The sequence below is a fragment of the Rhodnius prolixus genome, unplaced genomic scaffold (assembly GCF_049639745.1).
Source record: "Rhodnius prolixus isolate KJV_2025 unplaced genomic scaffold, Rpr scaffold_9, whole genome shotgun sequence".
Classification (NCBI taxonomy): Eukaryota; Metazoa; Arthropoda; class Insecta; order Hemiptera; family Reduviidae; genus Rhodnius; species Rhodnius prolixus.
In genome coordinates, this window is record NW_027411604.1 from 28,831,903 (window position 1) to 28,847,638 (window position 15,736).

General features: G+C 32.2%; 1 protein-coding gene across 4 annotated transcripts in view; it reads left to right on the forward strand.

Annotated features, from left to right (window-relative positions):
- LOC141454654 (uncharacterized) overlaps positions 1-15,507 on the forward strand; it is a 30,882-nt gene extending 15,375 nt beyond the window's left edge. For all 4 annotated transcript variants that reach the window (XM_074129118.1, XM_074129119.1, XM_074129117.1 and 1 more), the window contains 14 exons: positions 286-480; positions 917-961; positions 2,030-2,068; positions 2,401-2,445; positions 2,682-2,729; positions 3,544-3,663; positions 10,486-10,530; positions 10,736-10,777; positions 10,863-10,985; positions 11,441-11,491; positions 11,607-11,693; positions 12,343-12,390; positions 13,760-13,997; positions 15,259-15,507. In XM_074129118.1, the coding sequence (XP_073985219.1) occupies positions 286-480; positions 917-961; positions 2,030-2,068; positions 2,401-2,445; positions 2,682-2,729; positions 3,544-3,663; positions 10,486-10,530; positions 10,736-10,777; positions 10,863-10,985; positions 11,441-11,491; positions 11,607-11,693; positions 12,343-12,390; positions 13,760-13,997; positions 15,259-15,340 (1,208 nt within the window). In that variant the 3' untranslated portion in view covers positions 15,341-15,507. The remainder of the gene's footprint in view (positions 1-285; positions 481-916; positions 962-2,029; positions 2,069-2,400; positions 2,446-2,681; positions 2,730-3,543; positions 3,664-10,485; positions 10,531-10,735; positions 10,778-10,862; positions 10,986-11,440; positions 11,492-11,606; positions 11,694-12,342; positions 12,391-13,759; positions 13,998-15,258) is intronic.
- Positions 15,508-15,736: the final 229 nt, after the last annotated feature.

The following is a 15,736-nucleotide window of genomic DNA, read 5'->3' on the forward strand; positions in this document are numbered from 1 at the left end:
TGGAATTTCCTTTTTGTCGGTCTTCCAGTATTGTATTTTTATGCTAAAGTTGAAATATACGCATTTGGTAGTATAGTTTTAGAAGTTGAGATACAGAAATAAGGGAATACAATGTATTCAATAGTTTTACTGGATTTTTTTTTTTTTCTGTTCCTAACACATTTTATTTTGATGCAAAGGGTCAAATATCAAGTGTGATAGAAGAAGAAGAGGTGGAAAAATTATTTTTAAAATTCTTTTCAATTTTTGTTTGGCGATATTTTCATTTATTTTTATATTTTTAAGGAACCTACGGATTTCCAAAAAATATGTTCATGTCACAACCAATTAAATTGGATAATGAAAAATTTTGGGCTCCATTTCTACAATCTAAACTTCCTAAAGACATTATCGATTTTGATTATATTATTCACGTTGCTTCTGAAATTTTACGTATAACAGGAGTTGGAGAATCACACAATGGCTCATGGTTAACAGAAAGTTGAGTATATTTTCTGATTTAAATGATAAAAGGAGTGTAGGGAATATTATACATTACCAATTGGGGCAGGTGTGGCAGAAGCCCTCAGTCTTTTAAAGAGTAGATAATATCTTCTCAAAAAATTCATTTAAATATTTGCAACCCAATATTTGCAATATGCCAGCATGGCACAATATAAATATGATTTTACTAGTCAGGTAAGAACCAACAATATGTGGGTGCTTTTACAATAGTTTTGCAGATTCTAGATATCCTTTAATTGAGGCCAGACTCAATAATAGTTTATTCAAATAACTATTTCGTATTTAGAACGGTCACTTTTTTCTCATAATGCTGCATCTTTCTAGATAATTGAAAATATGTACTTCTAGAAATAATGTTTGAAACTATCTGGTGGTAGACTGTTGGTAAATTAATTTTGGTTTTCAATTTTAGAGAAAATTTTAATTGGAAATGTGAAAGAAAATTATCTAAATCAAGGTAAACAATGATGTCATTTAATCTATTTCATTATTTTAAAAATGATTAACTCAATTACTCATGACTTTAGATATAGCTTGCTTTTTATCGATATCTGAGCTACGTTTCTTTCTGTTTGATTTCTTTTTTTTTTTTAATTTGAACAAGTTCTAGAACTTTAAGCACCGCTATAAGTATATACATATATCCGCCTTATTCAACTTATTTCAAATCCTAGATGATATATAAGATCCCATAGACCACAATAATGAACACCTTCAAAACAAAACTCCTATTTTAGTGTCGGTAAATAGTCCAAATATTTTATTTTTAGATGTTACTTTTTAAAGCGCTCCGCAAAGTTTCATAGCCTGCCTAATTTACCACTAGAAATGGGTTCCCTACTCACTTTAACTTTAAGTCTTTAAAAACAGAAGAACTTATTTTTATTTCATTTAGCAATGGACATAGTTATCCCAGAATATAGTTCCTTTATTTCATTAGGCGAATATCTAAAGTTGAAAACATTAGGCGAATTAAATATAAGTTTCATTCATAAGAAGGAACGTTTGTGGAAGTTATATCCACCATTAAAACTCATAATACCTTGCTGCAGCGCTATTTCATTTTTATTTCTATTACTTCAGAAGATCTAGCCTGTCGAATCTTTGTTTTGGAAAAAAAAGCTATTAACGCCATCATCTCGTTAGTAAATATTCTTAGTTTTTCTTTCTAATAATCTAACCATATTACTGTACCTCGTTCAACATTTCAGTAATGTGTGCCCAGCGCTTTACCACTTAGAAACACCAAACTTTCTAGTAAACCACACATTTAGAAGAAAAATTACCTTTCGATCTAGACTTATTAACAATTATTATTTGTTTTACTTTGTTACAATAAAGGTTGGTCTTCCTTCCTTAATGTAGAGCAATACAATCAAGATATTATCAATAATCTTCCTTCCTTTTAGATTAATAAAGCAGTACCAAAAAAAGATGGAACAATACTTTATATTGTAGTTAATGTTAAAATATAAAAGTTATTATCAGTAGAATGAAGTTATTAAAAACTATTTTCTGTTTGCAGTGAGAGCTAGTGCAAAGAGGAATGAAATGTTAGAAGATGGTAAAATTTAATTTTGTTGTAAGATTGATAATTTTTCTTTTAGTACATAATAAAGTTATGTAGTATGTGAAATACGCTTAAGTGAGAAATGAGTTAATTTATGTAAATTCTGTAAATACTAAATTTTAAAATGATGAAACCTTTTGACTTATAGTGCTAAGTGAAATCTTTTTTTTTTTTTAATTTATCGCTCCTTAAATTTTCAAATTTTATTTAGGATTTTTCTAAAGAATAGAAAAACCCAACTTTAATCGCTCTCATTGAAATGCTAATACTATACATTTATTTTTTATTAAAATTGAAATGACTCGTTAATATTTTATAATTTACAGAGGGGACAAAAGAAATAGGAACGGCGTCTGAAGAGGAGGGAGAAGGTAAAGTATGATCTCTCATTCTGTCTCAATTATTGGTCCCTAATTAAAAAAATGTTAGCACTCAATAGACTTTTGCTGACCCTGTTATTGTGCTTTAGCTTGTTATAAATGAATGAGAACAGCCTACGGCTCCCTAAGACAGTAAAATTGTCATTGTGTAATGAGGGTAGATTCTGCCAACCCAACATAATATAACAGTTAATGTATAAATGTATATAATTTTTGATTTGTTATAGAAAAGGCCTTGATGGATTATTTGGATAAAAAGGGCCAAATTCTTGAAGGTAAATATTTTACTTACAAGTACTGTTTTATCGAAAAGTAAAAATGAGCTAGTTAATAGTAAATAAATAAGTTGTAAATAACTCTATAATCCAGGGATTGTAAATCTTAAAGGCAGATCAGAGCGTCCTTGGAGTGTGAGAACGAAATTCAGGCCTATCAGTGTTTATCTTCCATCTGGATCTGCTTTTAATTCTGTTTCCCATTCCTGGACTGAAAAGTTGTATTTTCCTTGAGTTCCTACTAAGATACTAATTAGTATCTACACCCTACAACAGTAGTATCTCTGCTGCATGGTTTCACGAATTTGCGGTATTAATAGGTGTTCTTTTTCCTAAACTTTTTGAGTTCTTTTTCTTCCTTGGCGAAAAAAAATGAATAACTGGCTTGAGGTTTGCGTCCAGCATTTAATGACATTTTACTACACATTTAAAAATCAATTAAAAAAAATTAGATAAATTAATGAAGCTTATACTTAGGCACAAGATAAACTGAAAGAAATTCATCCCAGAAATTAGGTCATGTTAAATGCTTCCCACTTAAATAGTAAAGAAAAATATCCATTTATAAACTCACAAAGTTGCATAAACTTTGATCGCTAATGGATAATCTTAAATTTTTTGTTTTTTAATTTACTCTCTATTCTGAATGCTTTCCTTTTACTGACCTGTAAAAGATGTTTCCTTAAATTTGCAACATCTGAGTCGTTTTAAGAAAAATATTAAGAACTATTTCTCGGGTTTAAACATTGAGGTCATTCTGTTTTACAAGAGTATTCAAGATGCAATAATAATCACAACCACTTTTTGTTTACAGAGGAAATGGAAAGAATAGGACCGTTCGTTAATATTTTACCTTCTATAAAACATCAAATGATTGAAGACATGACGAGCTTATTAAATGGGATCATTACTGAAGTTGTAATCCTAGGGGAAAGTTAGTATATTTGTTAATCTCAACCACATGAAACCTAATCTATGAGTGGTTTTGGTAATTAACACTAAACTCTTTAGTATTCTTTGGTCTCTTGGGCTTCTAAAACCATCTAATCGTTCTTAATGCTCTCATCTTCATAGCAAGCGAACCTACTTTGATTTCCAAAGAGTCATCAATTAATTTATTTCAGTGACTTGTGAATTTAGCGCCAAGTTGAAAATGTCTCACAACAAACACAAGGATAATTATTAATCTGTCAGGAAAACTGCGAAAGAGATTGCCATAGTTCATTTCATAATAAATACTGTTGTTTGTTTGAAGAGACAACTTATATGAGGCTTTTCCATCTTTGTTATAAGTTTTGAAACTACATATTTTGTTTTTTAGGTGAGAAAAGTTAAGTCATAGCAGTTGTAATAATAAATTAAAAAGATTTTATGAAAAAGGATTTTCCCCTTCAGCAATTTCTTGGTCCTCTCTTAAAAAAAGTTTCATCTACTAACCATGGTTTTTGCTAGACTATTTGCAGCTTTCGAACGATATCAGAAATGTTTCTTATTTATTCAAAATTAACTAGAGCTCAGAGTACTGAATTCTTATTTTCTTATCTTTTAAAAAAAATATTGGAAACCATAATATTAATACACTAAAGGAACGATTCTATCGATCAGAATACGTAGTTTTCAAACTTATAACAAAGGTTTAGTGAGAAAGACCTTTTTTTTTTGAAAAATTAAAATGCATTTCTGTGAATTATTTAATGCACTTTATTAGTTGATATGGAGTTGAGTCTCATGTTTCAACCAGTCAACATGTATGTTATGTGCTCTGCAATTTTTGTGATCTTATTAACTAAATAACAGTGATTAGATAAACTTTTTTCACAGTGATAAACAGTAAGCCTTTGTTAACATTTGTGAACATTTATTTCATGTATTTCCTTCCAAGTAAGTTTGAAAAATTAAATAATTAACTCTATCTTTAATACGATTTTTGTAGTTCAGATTTTATACACCAGAGTGTTTGTGAAACGTATCAGATTTGACTAGTTTGATAACAATAGAAACTTCATAAACTTTAATAAACTCTGTTTATAAACAAGCCCACTCGCTTCTACTGAATCTAAAGAGAATAATTTTTATTTTATTTTATTTCACATTTTCCTTTTAATCATCATTATTTTTCATTTTTCTGTTGGAGAAAATATATTTCTGATACTGTGTAAAGTATTTATTATTTTTTATTTCTTGTATGCCTCCGAAGAAATTCAAAGAGTTTCCCAGTCCCAAAGTATTGAATTCTGACTCTGGTAGGCGTAAGCGTGCTAGAAGTTCGCCTGAATCTCTGAATATTAGTAAAAAAAAGGACTTGGAGAAAATGAATAATCCTAATACTTCAAGTGAACTAGGAATAAACCAAATAAGGGAAATGCTATCTGATTTATTGGACAGTAAGTTGGCAGCTGTAGCAAGTAAACAAGACATACAAGAGCTAAGAGAGGCTTATAATTCTATGAAGGAGGAAAATGTACAATTAAGGTGTGAATTGGCACAACTAAGAGAAGCTAATTTGAGGAATGAAAAGTTATTGGAAACTCTCGATAACAAACTACGTCGCCAAAATTTAATATTTAGGGGAGTTTTAAAGCACTCACCCAGTGGGAAATTCAAGAGATACTCTGAAATAATTTCAGAATTCTGTAGTGAAATACTTAAAGTTGAAATTAAGGAGGATAAAATTCATGCTTTTCCATTGGGCTCAAAGGATAACCCCAACTCACCATTGTTAGTATCATTTACGTGTTTTGAGGATAAGTTGTCAGTATTGAGAGCAGTCCGAATTCTAAAAAATACTGGTTTTGTGATTCATCAGGACTTGGCTGCAAGTACAAGAAGGAACAGAACTAAACTTATGCTAGTGCGTAAAGAATTACTTAGATTAAATGACCAGCTGAAGACATCACTAAGATTTGATGGTTGTTTAACTGTGGAAGGTACTAAGTTTACCTGGTGTTGTATGAAGGGATTATGTCACGAAAATAATGATGGTGTGTTGAAACTACACGAACTGGCTGGAGTCGATTTGAGGGAATTTGTTTCTTTACTGCTAAAAAACTCTCTTCCCAAGGACTACTTCCAGAGGCTTCGCTCACTGCCTGCTCAGTTACCAGTTTCAACTAAGCCCTCTGTTCAATTCTGAGAAAGGTCTGTCTGCAGGAAACTCACTTCGGTGCATCAAGAGAATTCTTTTTCTGGATTTAAGTTTTTGTCATATAATATTGCAGGTTTGAGAAGTAAAGTTTCTAATAATTTTTTTCTTGATTTTGTTTTTGAGTATGATATATTTTTTCTTTATGAAACTTTTGTATTAAAGGACAAATTTGCACTTTTTTCAAATTACTTTTCTGGCTACAAGTTGTTCTGGGTACCAGCCACTAGGGTTTCTAAATTTGGACGTCCTAGTGGCGGTATGTTATACGGTATTAGGTTAAGTATTTCAGATAAATATGTTGATTTTGTTGATATGAATGGTGGAACTATGGTTTTGGTTAATACGAACAATTCAGCTCTTCTGGTTATACCAGTTTACTTGAATCCTGGTCGTTGGTCAGAAGACTTTAACAACTTAATTAAACTCATACAGGATTTACCATCTAACAATATTGTTATAGTGGGTGACGTTAATGCGAGGATTGGCACTGCACAGTCTCTACCGGCTGGTCTTTTGTTGGATTCAGCTCTTTGTTCTTCCGATAGACAATCTAAGGATGAGGTATTAAACTGTAATGGTTCTAAATTTCTAGACTTTTGTGACGATTTCGGCTTAATTATATTAAATGGTAGATTCGCGGGAGACAGGGGAGGTGAATTTACTTTTCTCGGGGGGCCAGGGAGTTCTGTGATTGATCTGTGTTGCGCTTCTTTTAGTTGTATCTCTTCATTCGGTGTTTTTAAAGTTCTCTCACAGACGTTCTCTGATCACTTACCTGTATTTTTTTCATTAGATTCCTATGGGTTTAAAGGCTCGTCAGACGTAGCTACCCTTCCGTTATTGCCTCAGTTAGTCTGGAAAGATAGTGACGCTGAAGAGTACACACAATCATTGTTGGCGCTTATCGGTAGTGCTCCTTCACTTCCTGAGGATCCGCAGGCGTGTGTTGATTATTTCGCAAATCTAATCAAGTCTTCCTCTCATCCTTCTACCTCAGGCCACTCCGCTTCTTTTATTAAACTACATCAAAAAAAGCCATGGTTCGACTATTCTTGCTTTCATGCGAGAAGAAGATCCTTTAGCCTACTCAACCTGTTTCGGAAAACTAGTTCTTGCTTTGTGCTTGCTGCATATCACGATGCGATTAACTCATACAAACTGCTCTGTAGAAACAAGAAAAAGAGTTTTTTTGCTTCAATTTACTCGCAGCTTCAAGTGGTTAAGGATACAAAACAGTTCTGGCACCTAATTAATAAATTTAAACATAGGGGTTTCGTTTGTAGTAACGAGATCTGCATGAGTGCTTGGGTTAATCATTTCCGCAACCTGCTTAATCCGCGGGGGGGAGCTGCACTCACTTTGTACGCGGAACCTAGTATCGTTGATCCGCTAATAGATTCGCCTTTTACTATGGAGGAACTTCTTGTTGTCATCAATAACTCCAAGAACAATAAAGCCCCTGGTCACGACCGTATAACATTTGAATACTATAAAAATGCTCCTTCTACGTTTTTAGATATGCTCCTGTCACTGTTTAATTATATATACAGTTCAGGTATAACTCCAGACTCATTTAGTAAGTCAATAATTTTTCCCATTTTTAAAAAGGGTGGCATTAATGATCCCTCTAATTATAGAGGCATTTCGTGTTTAGACACTATATCTAAACTCTTTTCAGGACTTCTCTTAAACCGTTTAGAGTTATTTGTTAAAGATAATAACATTCTGTGTGAAAACCAGGCGGGTTTTAGGCGCGGTTACTCGACTCTGGATAATTTATTCATTTTAACCAATCTGGTACAGTTGACTTTTCAAAGACCCAGGCAGAAACTTTATAGCTTCTTTATAGACTTCAAATCGGCATTTGACTGCGTTGATCGTGATTCACTAATGTATAAACTTTTTAACGTAGGTATTTCTTCTAAATTTATTCAGGTGCTCAGGTCATTATACTCTGTCGCGAGGTCGGCAGTTCGAGGCAGAAATGGGATTTCAGATTTTTTCCAAGTTGCTTGTGGAGTCAGACAGGGGTGTGTCCTTAGCCCTATTCTGTTTTGTCTGTTCCTTAATGACCTACCACTGCTTTTGGAGGGCGGTGTACGTGTTGGCTGCGCCAAAATCAACATCCTCCTATACGCAGATGACGTTGTGTTGCTGGCAGATAGTCCTGTTTTACTTCAAAGGAATATTAACCTTCTTGAGCAGTATTGCGACCGCTGGAACCTTAATCTCAATCTTACTAAATCTAAAGTACTGGTTTTTAAGAAAGGAGGCCGTCCAGCTGCCCGTGAGCGTTAGTATTACAAAGGCTCACGCTTGGAGAATGTAAATCAGTATAAATACTTGGGAGTAACATTAACTCCACGCCTCTCTTTTAAGCCTCACTTTGATGATAAAATTTCATCCGCTAAAGCGGGAATTAATAGTATCTGGTCTCGCTTTATCTCTGAGAATGAGGTTCCATTAAGTGCCAAGCTTCAAGTCTTTAATGCAGCTTCACGTGCGGTTGTCTGTTATGGATGTCAAGTTTGGGGATGGGAAAAATTTGACGCTCTCGAACAATTTCAGCGGTATTTTATTAAAAAACTATTTGCACTCCCTTCCTGTACTCCCAATTACATTCTCCATATCGAAACCGCCATGGACCCTTTATTCCTCTTTACTTTACACCTGCATTTTAAATATTGCCTTAAAGTATTAGCCCTACCCTCGTTTCGACTGTCTCGTATTGTAGCTCTCGAAGTAATTAAGAGAAACACAGCTTTCTTTGGACGCTGGAAGAATCTTGCCGAGAAACACTCTGTGGAGTTTGACACTTCATTGGCCAGTCACGATCAATGGCAGTCACAACTATCGTTGTTAAGAGCAAAAATCCTCGCAACCTCTAGGGACGAATCTGTTAGAAGAGCTGAAAATACGGAACGTTTCCTCCTCTACAGGGAACTGACTACTATTAAAGTGGAATTTGGGGCCTATTTTGGTAAGAATCTGGATAACAAAAGTAAGTTGATTGATTTGAGATGGTTCTTCCGATTGAGAGGCGAGTTAGTAAATTTGGGTAGTGTGCCGTGGTTAGACAGCGAAGAAGATAAGAGACTTTGTACATTATGTACGTTTGGAGTGAGGGAGGATTTGTTCCATTTTTTGGCAGAGTGTCCGAGATTAAATGAACTTCGCATTAAATATATGGGATGCTCTAATATTTCCGGACCCCAGATTGTTCAGTTGCTATCCTCTCTAGACTATCACCCACTTGTAAAATTTTCCAGAAAAGCATGGAGTCTTAGAATTAAAATTCTTAAAGGAGACGATTCTTCCATTCAAAACTTTTAAATCCATAGTTATTTTAGTTAGAAGTGGTCAGTTTATTTTTTTTTCAATTATGAAATCAACACAATCATAACTTTGCATTTCATTGTCAGAGTTTGCTTGTTTCTTCTTTTAATTATTTTTATGTCTGTATTATTATCTATATTGCTCCTTCTATTTTTTACTTTACATTATAAAATTTGGTGAATATATTATTTAATGTTTCTTTCACTGTTACATGACATCATTTTTTCTTTTATTATTACTATTATTATTATTATTAATTATTATTTTCTTCTAATGAATGTACCAACTCCTGCAGACGGCTATTAGCCATGCAATATTTCCTTATATTTTAATTTATGATTTATGTATGTATATTTTGTATAACAAATAAAGGTTTATTATTATTATTAGTTGATATAATGGGACATAAATAGAGATTTGATATAAGCACCTTGATTATTGTAATAAACACAAGCTCATATGGTTCTTTTTAAATGCATTGCTGATTTAAGTTGAAGTATAAAGCTTTTTAAAGTCAGAATTCTGTGGAGTGTTATTGACGGACTTATGGTTGGGTTCGCAGAGCTAGTTTACTTACACCAGTGTTCTGATCTATTAGTTATCAGCTCGACCATTCTTTTCGATGGGATACCATCTCTAGCTGGATGTCTGTAAGTACTTGATAGCATTTAGCACTCTGAAAACACATATTTATTGTGTGTGCTTCTCACCCACAACGATAAAGCTCTCGGAGAGTTTTTTTGATTTTTATATAGAAACCATTGTATAGTTATCTCAATAGAACATAATCTGATTCAAATTTGTTTCAGCAATTTTTATTTTATCATATTATTATTTATTTTTATATATGGGTCCTCGGAGGTTATTTATTTATATTTTCGGAGGACCAGGGTTTGACTAACTATTCTTCTTTGAACAAGATATCCTTTAGTGTCAGCGTGCCAAAGATCTCGCGACGCCGCAAAACATAGATATGGTCCCTTCTTTTCTTGACAAATTCTGCGTAATTTAACCAACTCTATACTGTGAAGAAAAGAGGATTATGTTGATGAACTCTAATAAATTTCATAAGAAAAACTTCCCCTTTTTTACAAGGTTCAGAATTATTATATGATTCTAACGCAGAGAAAAATGTTAGAAAAAGACCGCAATTGTTGAACAATGGGGTATCTGGCAAAATACGATTTCCTTAGATGATTGCCTTTATATTTTTTTAAACTTGAGCTCACATAGATAAAATAAGAAAAAAAGGTGCTAATTTTTGTTTTGTTGCAGGAAATCTCCCGTACGTCGACAAGAAAGTTTTTGTGGACGAAGTGGGTAAGTTATATATATATATATTTTTATAAATTCTGACTTCACTTCATGCGATGAGTAAAAGAGAAATTATCGCAAAAGAAATTTCATATTGTTATAAAATAATTTCCTTATCGAAACGTGAAGTTCAATTGATATTCTGCCAAAGGTTAGTGAGACAGTACAAAAATTCAATTCAGTATTGTTTAATGATTTTTCATAATTGCAGATTTTAATGCTCCCAGTAGAGAAGAACTTGAAAGATGTAAACGTAATTATTTAAATTAATAATTTTCTCACACGATTTAAAATATGAAAGGGCAACTGATTATTTTAAGTGCTTTTTTTTTTTCTAGAACAATATATAAAAATGAAAAGATGGATTTTCGAAGGCACAAAACCTACACCGGTCATGTTGAATAGGCCTAATCTCGAAGTGAAGAAAGAAGAACCGCCTATTGAGGTCGATCCCACAGCAGGTGAGTTTATTTAATTTTGCCTAATCACTTTATTTGTCTTAGTAATTAAACAAAAACTAAAAACGACATTTTCTTAGTTCAGGGTTTCTCAACATTTTACAAGTGAGACCCTCTTTTAAAATCATTAGGTTTTGATTAGAAACAAAAATAGAAGACAAGAATGGAATGAAGAAAGTTAAAAATTGATTTAAATTTGAATTGGATTTGTTGAAAGCGCACTTACCTTTAACAAAAAACTATTTGCGGGTTGTGCAATAAAGGAAATGTCTGGACATGATTATGGAATGTAGTTAGGTCTATCAGTGGAAATGATGAGAGGAGGTATAAAGGTACAAGAATAGGAGTAGATGACTTTTGTTTAAATTTTACAATTTAGAACATTTATAAATATAATTTAGTAAGTAGTTTTCTTATTTCTTCATTAAGCTAAAGAAAATACTCTTTTTCATTAACAGCTGTATTTATCAACACAATTGATGAATCGGTTAAGAAAAATTTGCCTATAAGTAAGTATATTCTAAAGTATTAAATTAAAAAAAAACATGATACAAACTTCTTCATTTACATGTACAATCACTTTTGCTTTTTTACAAAAAAAAAATATTTTGTTTTTGTTTTTAGTTAAGAAAATGCTAAGCAGACCAGTAGATCCTGTGGATGATCCTTTCAACTTTCGGGAAGTTGTGGATGAATTTAGAAAACAAAAAGGTATGCTTTATATCTGAACAAAAGAATCATTTTTTGCAATATGATTTATTGTTTGTTTATTGCTCATTAATCTACAGTTCAGAAAAGGGTTTTATTACTTTAAAGTAATATACAATAAAAGTGATGTAAAAATATATCTTGACCAAATTAAATATAATTTCTACCAAAATATTCAAACAAAACAAGCCGGAAGATGTGGAGAGTTGGAAAAGGCAAGAAGAAAGAACCGAAGGGCTCGATTCCTCCAAATTAAACTCATTATAATTGTAACCAAAAACTTCTGAGTGCAATACGAACTAATTTTTAAATGATAATATAATGTGAAAATCGTTATCTCTAACAGTGGTAGCAAATTGGGAGGGTTTGTTGAAAATGATTTGAGACAAGGCAATCTGTAATAAGTTGTGTATAGAATTATACATACATCAGTCATTCTAACCGAACATGCCATCGGCTGAGTATTTACAGTAATGCACTAATGAATCAGTTTTAGGCCCAAATCACAAATTGTCGAGCCTTGCTTTTACTACTGAAAACTGAACTCCGTTAAACATGCAATTGAGAGCGGCATAAATTTGATTGTTTTATTCTTCTTCTTTTTAATTATTTGTTCTTTTCTATTAACTTGTTTTTCCATTATTCTGTTTAGAAGCAGAATTGGTGGAAACAACTTCAGAGAAATCGCTCGCCACAGAAGGTATGTGGTTCAAAGTTACATATTCTTGTTAGATTAGTAAAAATTATTGTTAAACAAACACATACACACATATTACTGTCAGCAATTAGGATCTTTAACTACTAGAAACGACTATGAGACTCTACAAATTCATGTACCTCACAAGGTACTTGGATCCGAGCGATTTTGCACTAATGGGTTAATTCATGACAAAGACTTCGCTTGATTATTACAACTGTAATCCATTCTCCATTAATGATGCTAAAAGTTATTAAAGTAAAATTATTATTAAAAATAATTTAACATTTAAACAAAAGATTTATTTTACTTTTTTAAAGGCCCGTGAACAACGGAAAACAATGTTTTAAAGGAGAAGAGATTAGCTCAGAATTTAGTGTACTTGATTCCCACGTGGAGATCCCTGGTTCGAATCCAGTTACTCTCGAACTAAGTATATTTTCACTTAAGTTTCTCTAAAAAATGTTTCACTTACATGAACGAAAAGTTGACAATTTTTTCCACTCTTCGGAAATCTGGAAGGTATCTTAGGTTTTATAAAAACTTAACAATGGGTGGAATTTCAAAATTCTTACTTCCCTTCATTGAGCAAATGTAACAGTAAACAAAAATTTATATTTCTTACAACAGTTCTAAGCAAACTACCTGCACAATTCTAAATGCTTTATTACAATAAGTTTGAGAACCAAAATTCAAAATAAGCTTCATCTAACGTGTTTTAAAGTGTTTATTACAAACATAGTAATTATTATTTGCTGACATATGTATCAGTCCTGAATGTGTTTGCAAAAACTTGCATATAAAAATGTGTATTATAGGCATTATATCTGCAACTTATGTTCCGCAAATTCGTTTCCAGGGAGATTTATTTTCTGTTGTCCTTCATTGAGTAAATTCTGCCTCAGTTGTCGCTTGTAATGGACACGATTTCATACTTACCTTTACGTTGGAAATAGTCGCGCGAATGTGCAAAAAGAAGCCATAACTAGTTTTAGTGAACCTTATGTTTCTTGATTTAATATTACATTAATATCCTCACTGTGTAGTTTATTTACCTTGAGGAGTGCTAGAACCTAATAGAAACTCAATAAAAGTGCTTTTTAATTTTATTTGTATTTATGTTCGTACAATATCCTTTTTTATAAAATCGATAATAGTAAATAATCAAATAAGTAAATTACGTTGCAGAAGTTTTTTCGGAAAAACTGAATTAACCTAAATAAATAATAAACAATAGGGTTTACTGGAAGAAGTTTTCTGCGCAATGCAAAAGACCATTTCAAAATTATTAGTTTTAAATGATAAATAAAATACATTTTACTCGGAATATTATAATGATAAATTATAATAAAATTATGAATTATTTTTATAGTTCATGAAGATGAAGGCGAAAATGAAGACGAAGATGCTAGTGATACTAGTTCTATGCCAAGCATTGAACTAAAGCCGGGAGTTATCTTCGAAAAGCCCCCACGACTCCAACCTTATGAACCTGAAGATGAGTACTCAAAAAGAAAAATGACTCTTCTTGCCGAAAACATACGGTTCAATGAAGAGCGAGTCTTGAGAGAGATGGTAGAAGAGGTCTTAGGAAAAGAACTATCTCCAGAGTTTGTATCTTAACACTGCTTTCTTCCTTCCGCTTTTTATGATAAATGATTATTGACTACTTCTTTATATTCAGTTGTCAAAGTTCAATGCTGAAGAACGTTTTTATTGTCTTCGTTCAAGTTTTGATTTTAAGCCCTCAGCCTTAAAGTTCAAAACTATAAAAGAACATATAATAATTCAATACCTTATATTTTTGTACATTTCCTTCTCTACGATCAATTCGAAGACATCATACTTCAACTTCAGGAAGTAATAACAACGAAGTAATAGAAATTGTAGGAAATTGTCTATCAAATTCAACTTTACCTTGAATAGCATGCAAGAGTGCAATTCACTTGTTCTGAACTAAGGCTCTCCAGTAGGAATCTGATGCATTAATCAAGTCTGCGATTTAAAAAAAAAATTTTTTTACACATTTTTTGATGGATTATTTGATCTAGTATGAAACTAATCCTATTTAATAAACTAGAATTATTTCTTCTATAATTAGGCTAATGACGTAATTTGATATAATCAACTAAAAATATGCATAGGAGTTCCAAGAGATCCTTGCAAAAGCTATTATCATACTTTAACCAAGGCCTTACAAGGCCTACACCTCGTAAGGCTATAAGAATCATAGCGGTTTTGCAAAACGGCCACAATAGTCTTAGGAAACAGAGGGCCTAGTGTTTTTATAAAATACGTCTGTCAGACAATCTGTTCCTGGTATTTTATTTATTATGCAATTACTAATAGCCAATCTACTTTCATTTAGCGTAAAGCTGAGGTTTATAAAATTGTTTAAAATACTGCAGATATTATATACTGCAGTTTTCAACTCAGTTTGTTTACATACTTTTTTGTTTAAACTTTTAACCGAACCCCAAAATGATTTGGCATCAAAAATAATATTAAAAGCTAAATCAAGGTTGAACTGAGCGCCTACTGGACAAATATCGGTTAGTTCAAATATTATTTCACGACGTGAATTGACCGGGGTGCGTTTGAATCCTGATAATAAACCATTGTTGAATCTTTGGTTGATGCAACAGATTGTTATGGATCGCGGCGACTGGACTCTTCATATTTACCTTTTTTCAAAATGCAACTCACTTGACTAATCCTTACTAGGATCTCATAAACCCTTTTCTTACCAATTTAGCGAATCTATCGTCTCTCTAACTTCGTAGATATAAAAAAAAAACCATTGCCTCTGCAACCTAAATATAATAAAGTTGTTGCACTTATAGCGAGAAAAATTTCTTTTTTATTTTTAAGGACGTATAGTGATGGAAGCGGAGAAGAGTCCTCAGAAGAAGCGTCCGCAGGAGAAGAGTCCTCAGAAGAAGATGGAAATTAAAACCAGCAATCCGCTCCTTTGATGACTAATGGAAGATCTTGTTGGCTCTTTGTGTGATAAAACAGTGCATTTAATTGATTTAACTGTATGAAAGATGTCAAATTTGTGCATTTTGAGGAATTAAGGAATATCAAAATAAAAATATATTACCATCTGATTTTCAAAAATGTTTAACTCTTTTTTTTTTGACATTTTCATCATATTTGTAGTGTAAAAAGAAAATGAAAAGTAAAAGTAACTGGATTAGCGAATTGGAGCATTTACCCAATGTTGACATTCCTCTAATATGTTCATTAATTTGAAAAATTAAAGAACTACTAATTACTATTTTCAGATCCATTATTATTTTGCTAAGAATTTAAGGGACTAGATTCGCTTACAATTAAAACTCCTGTT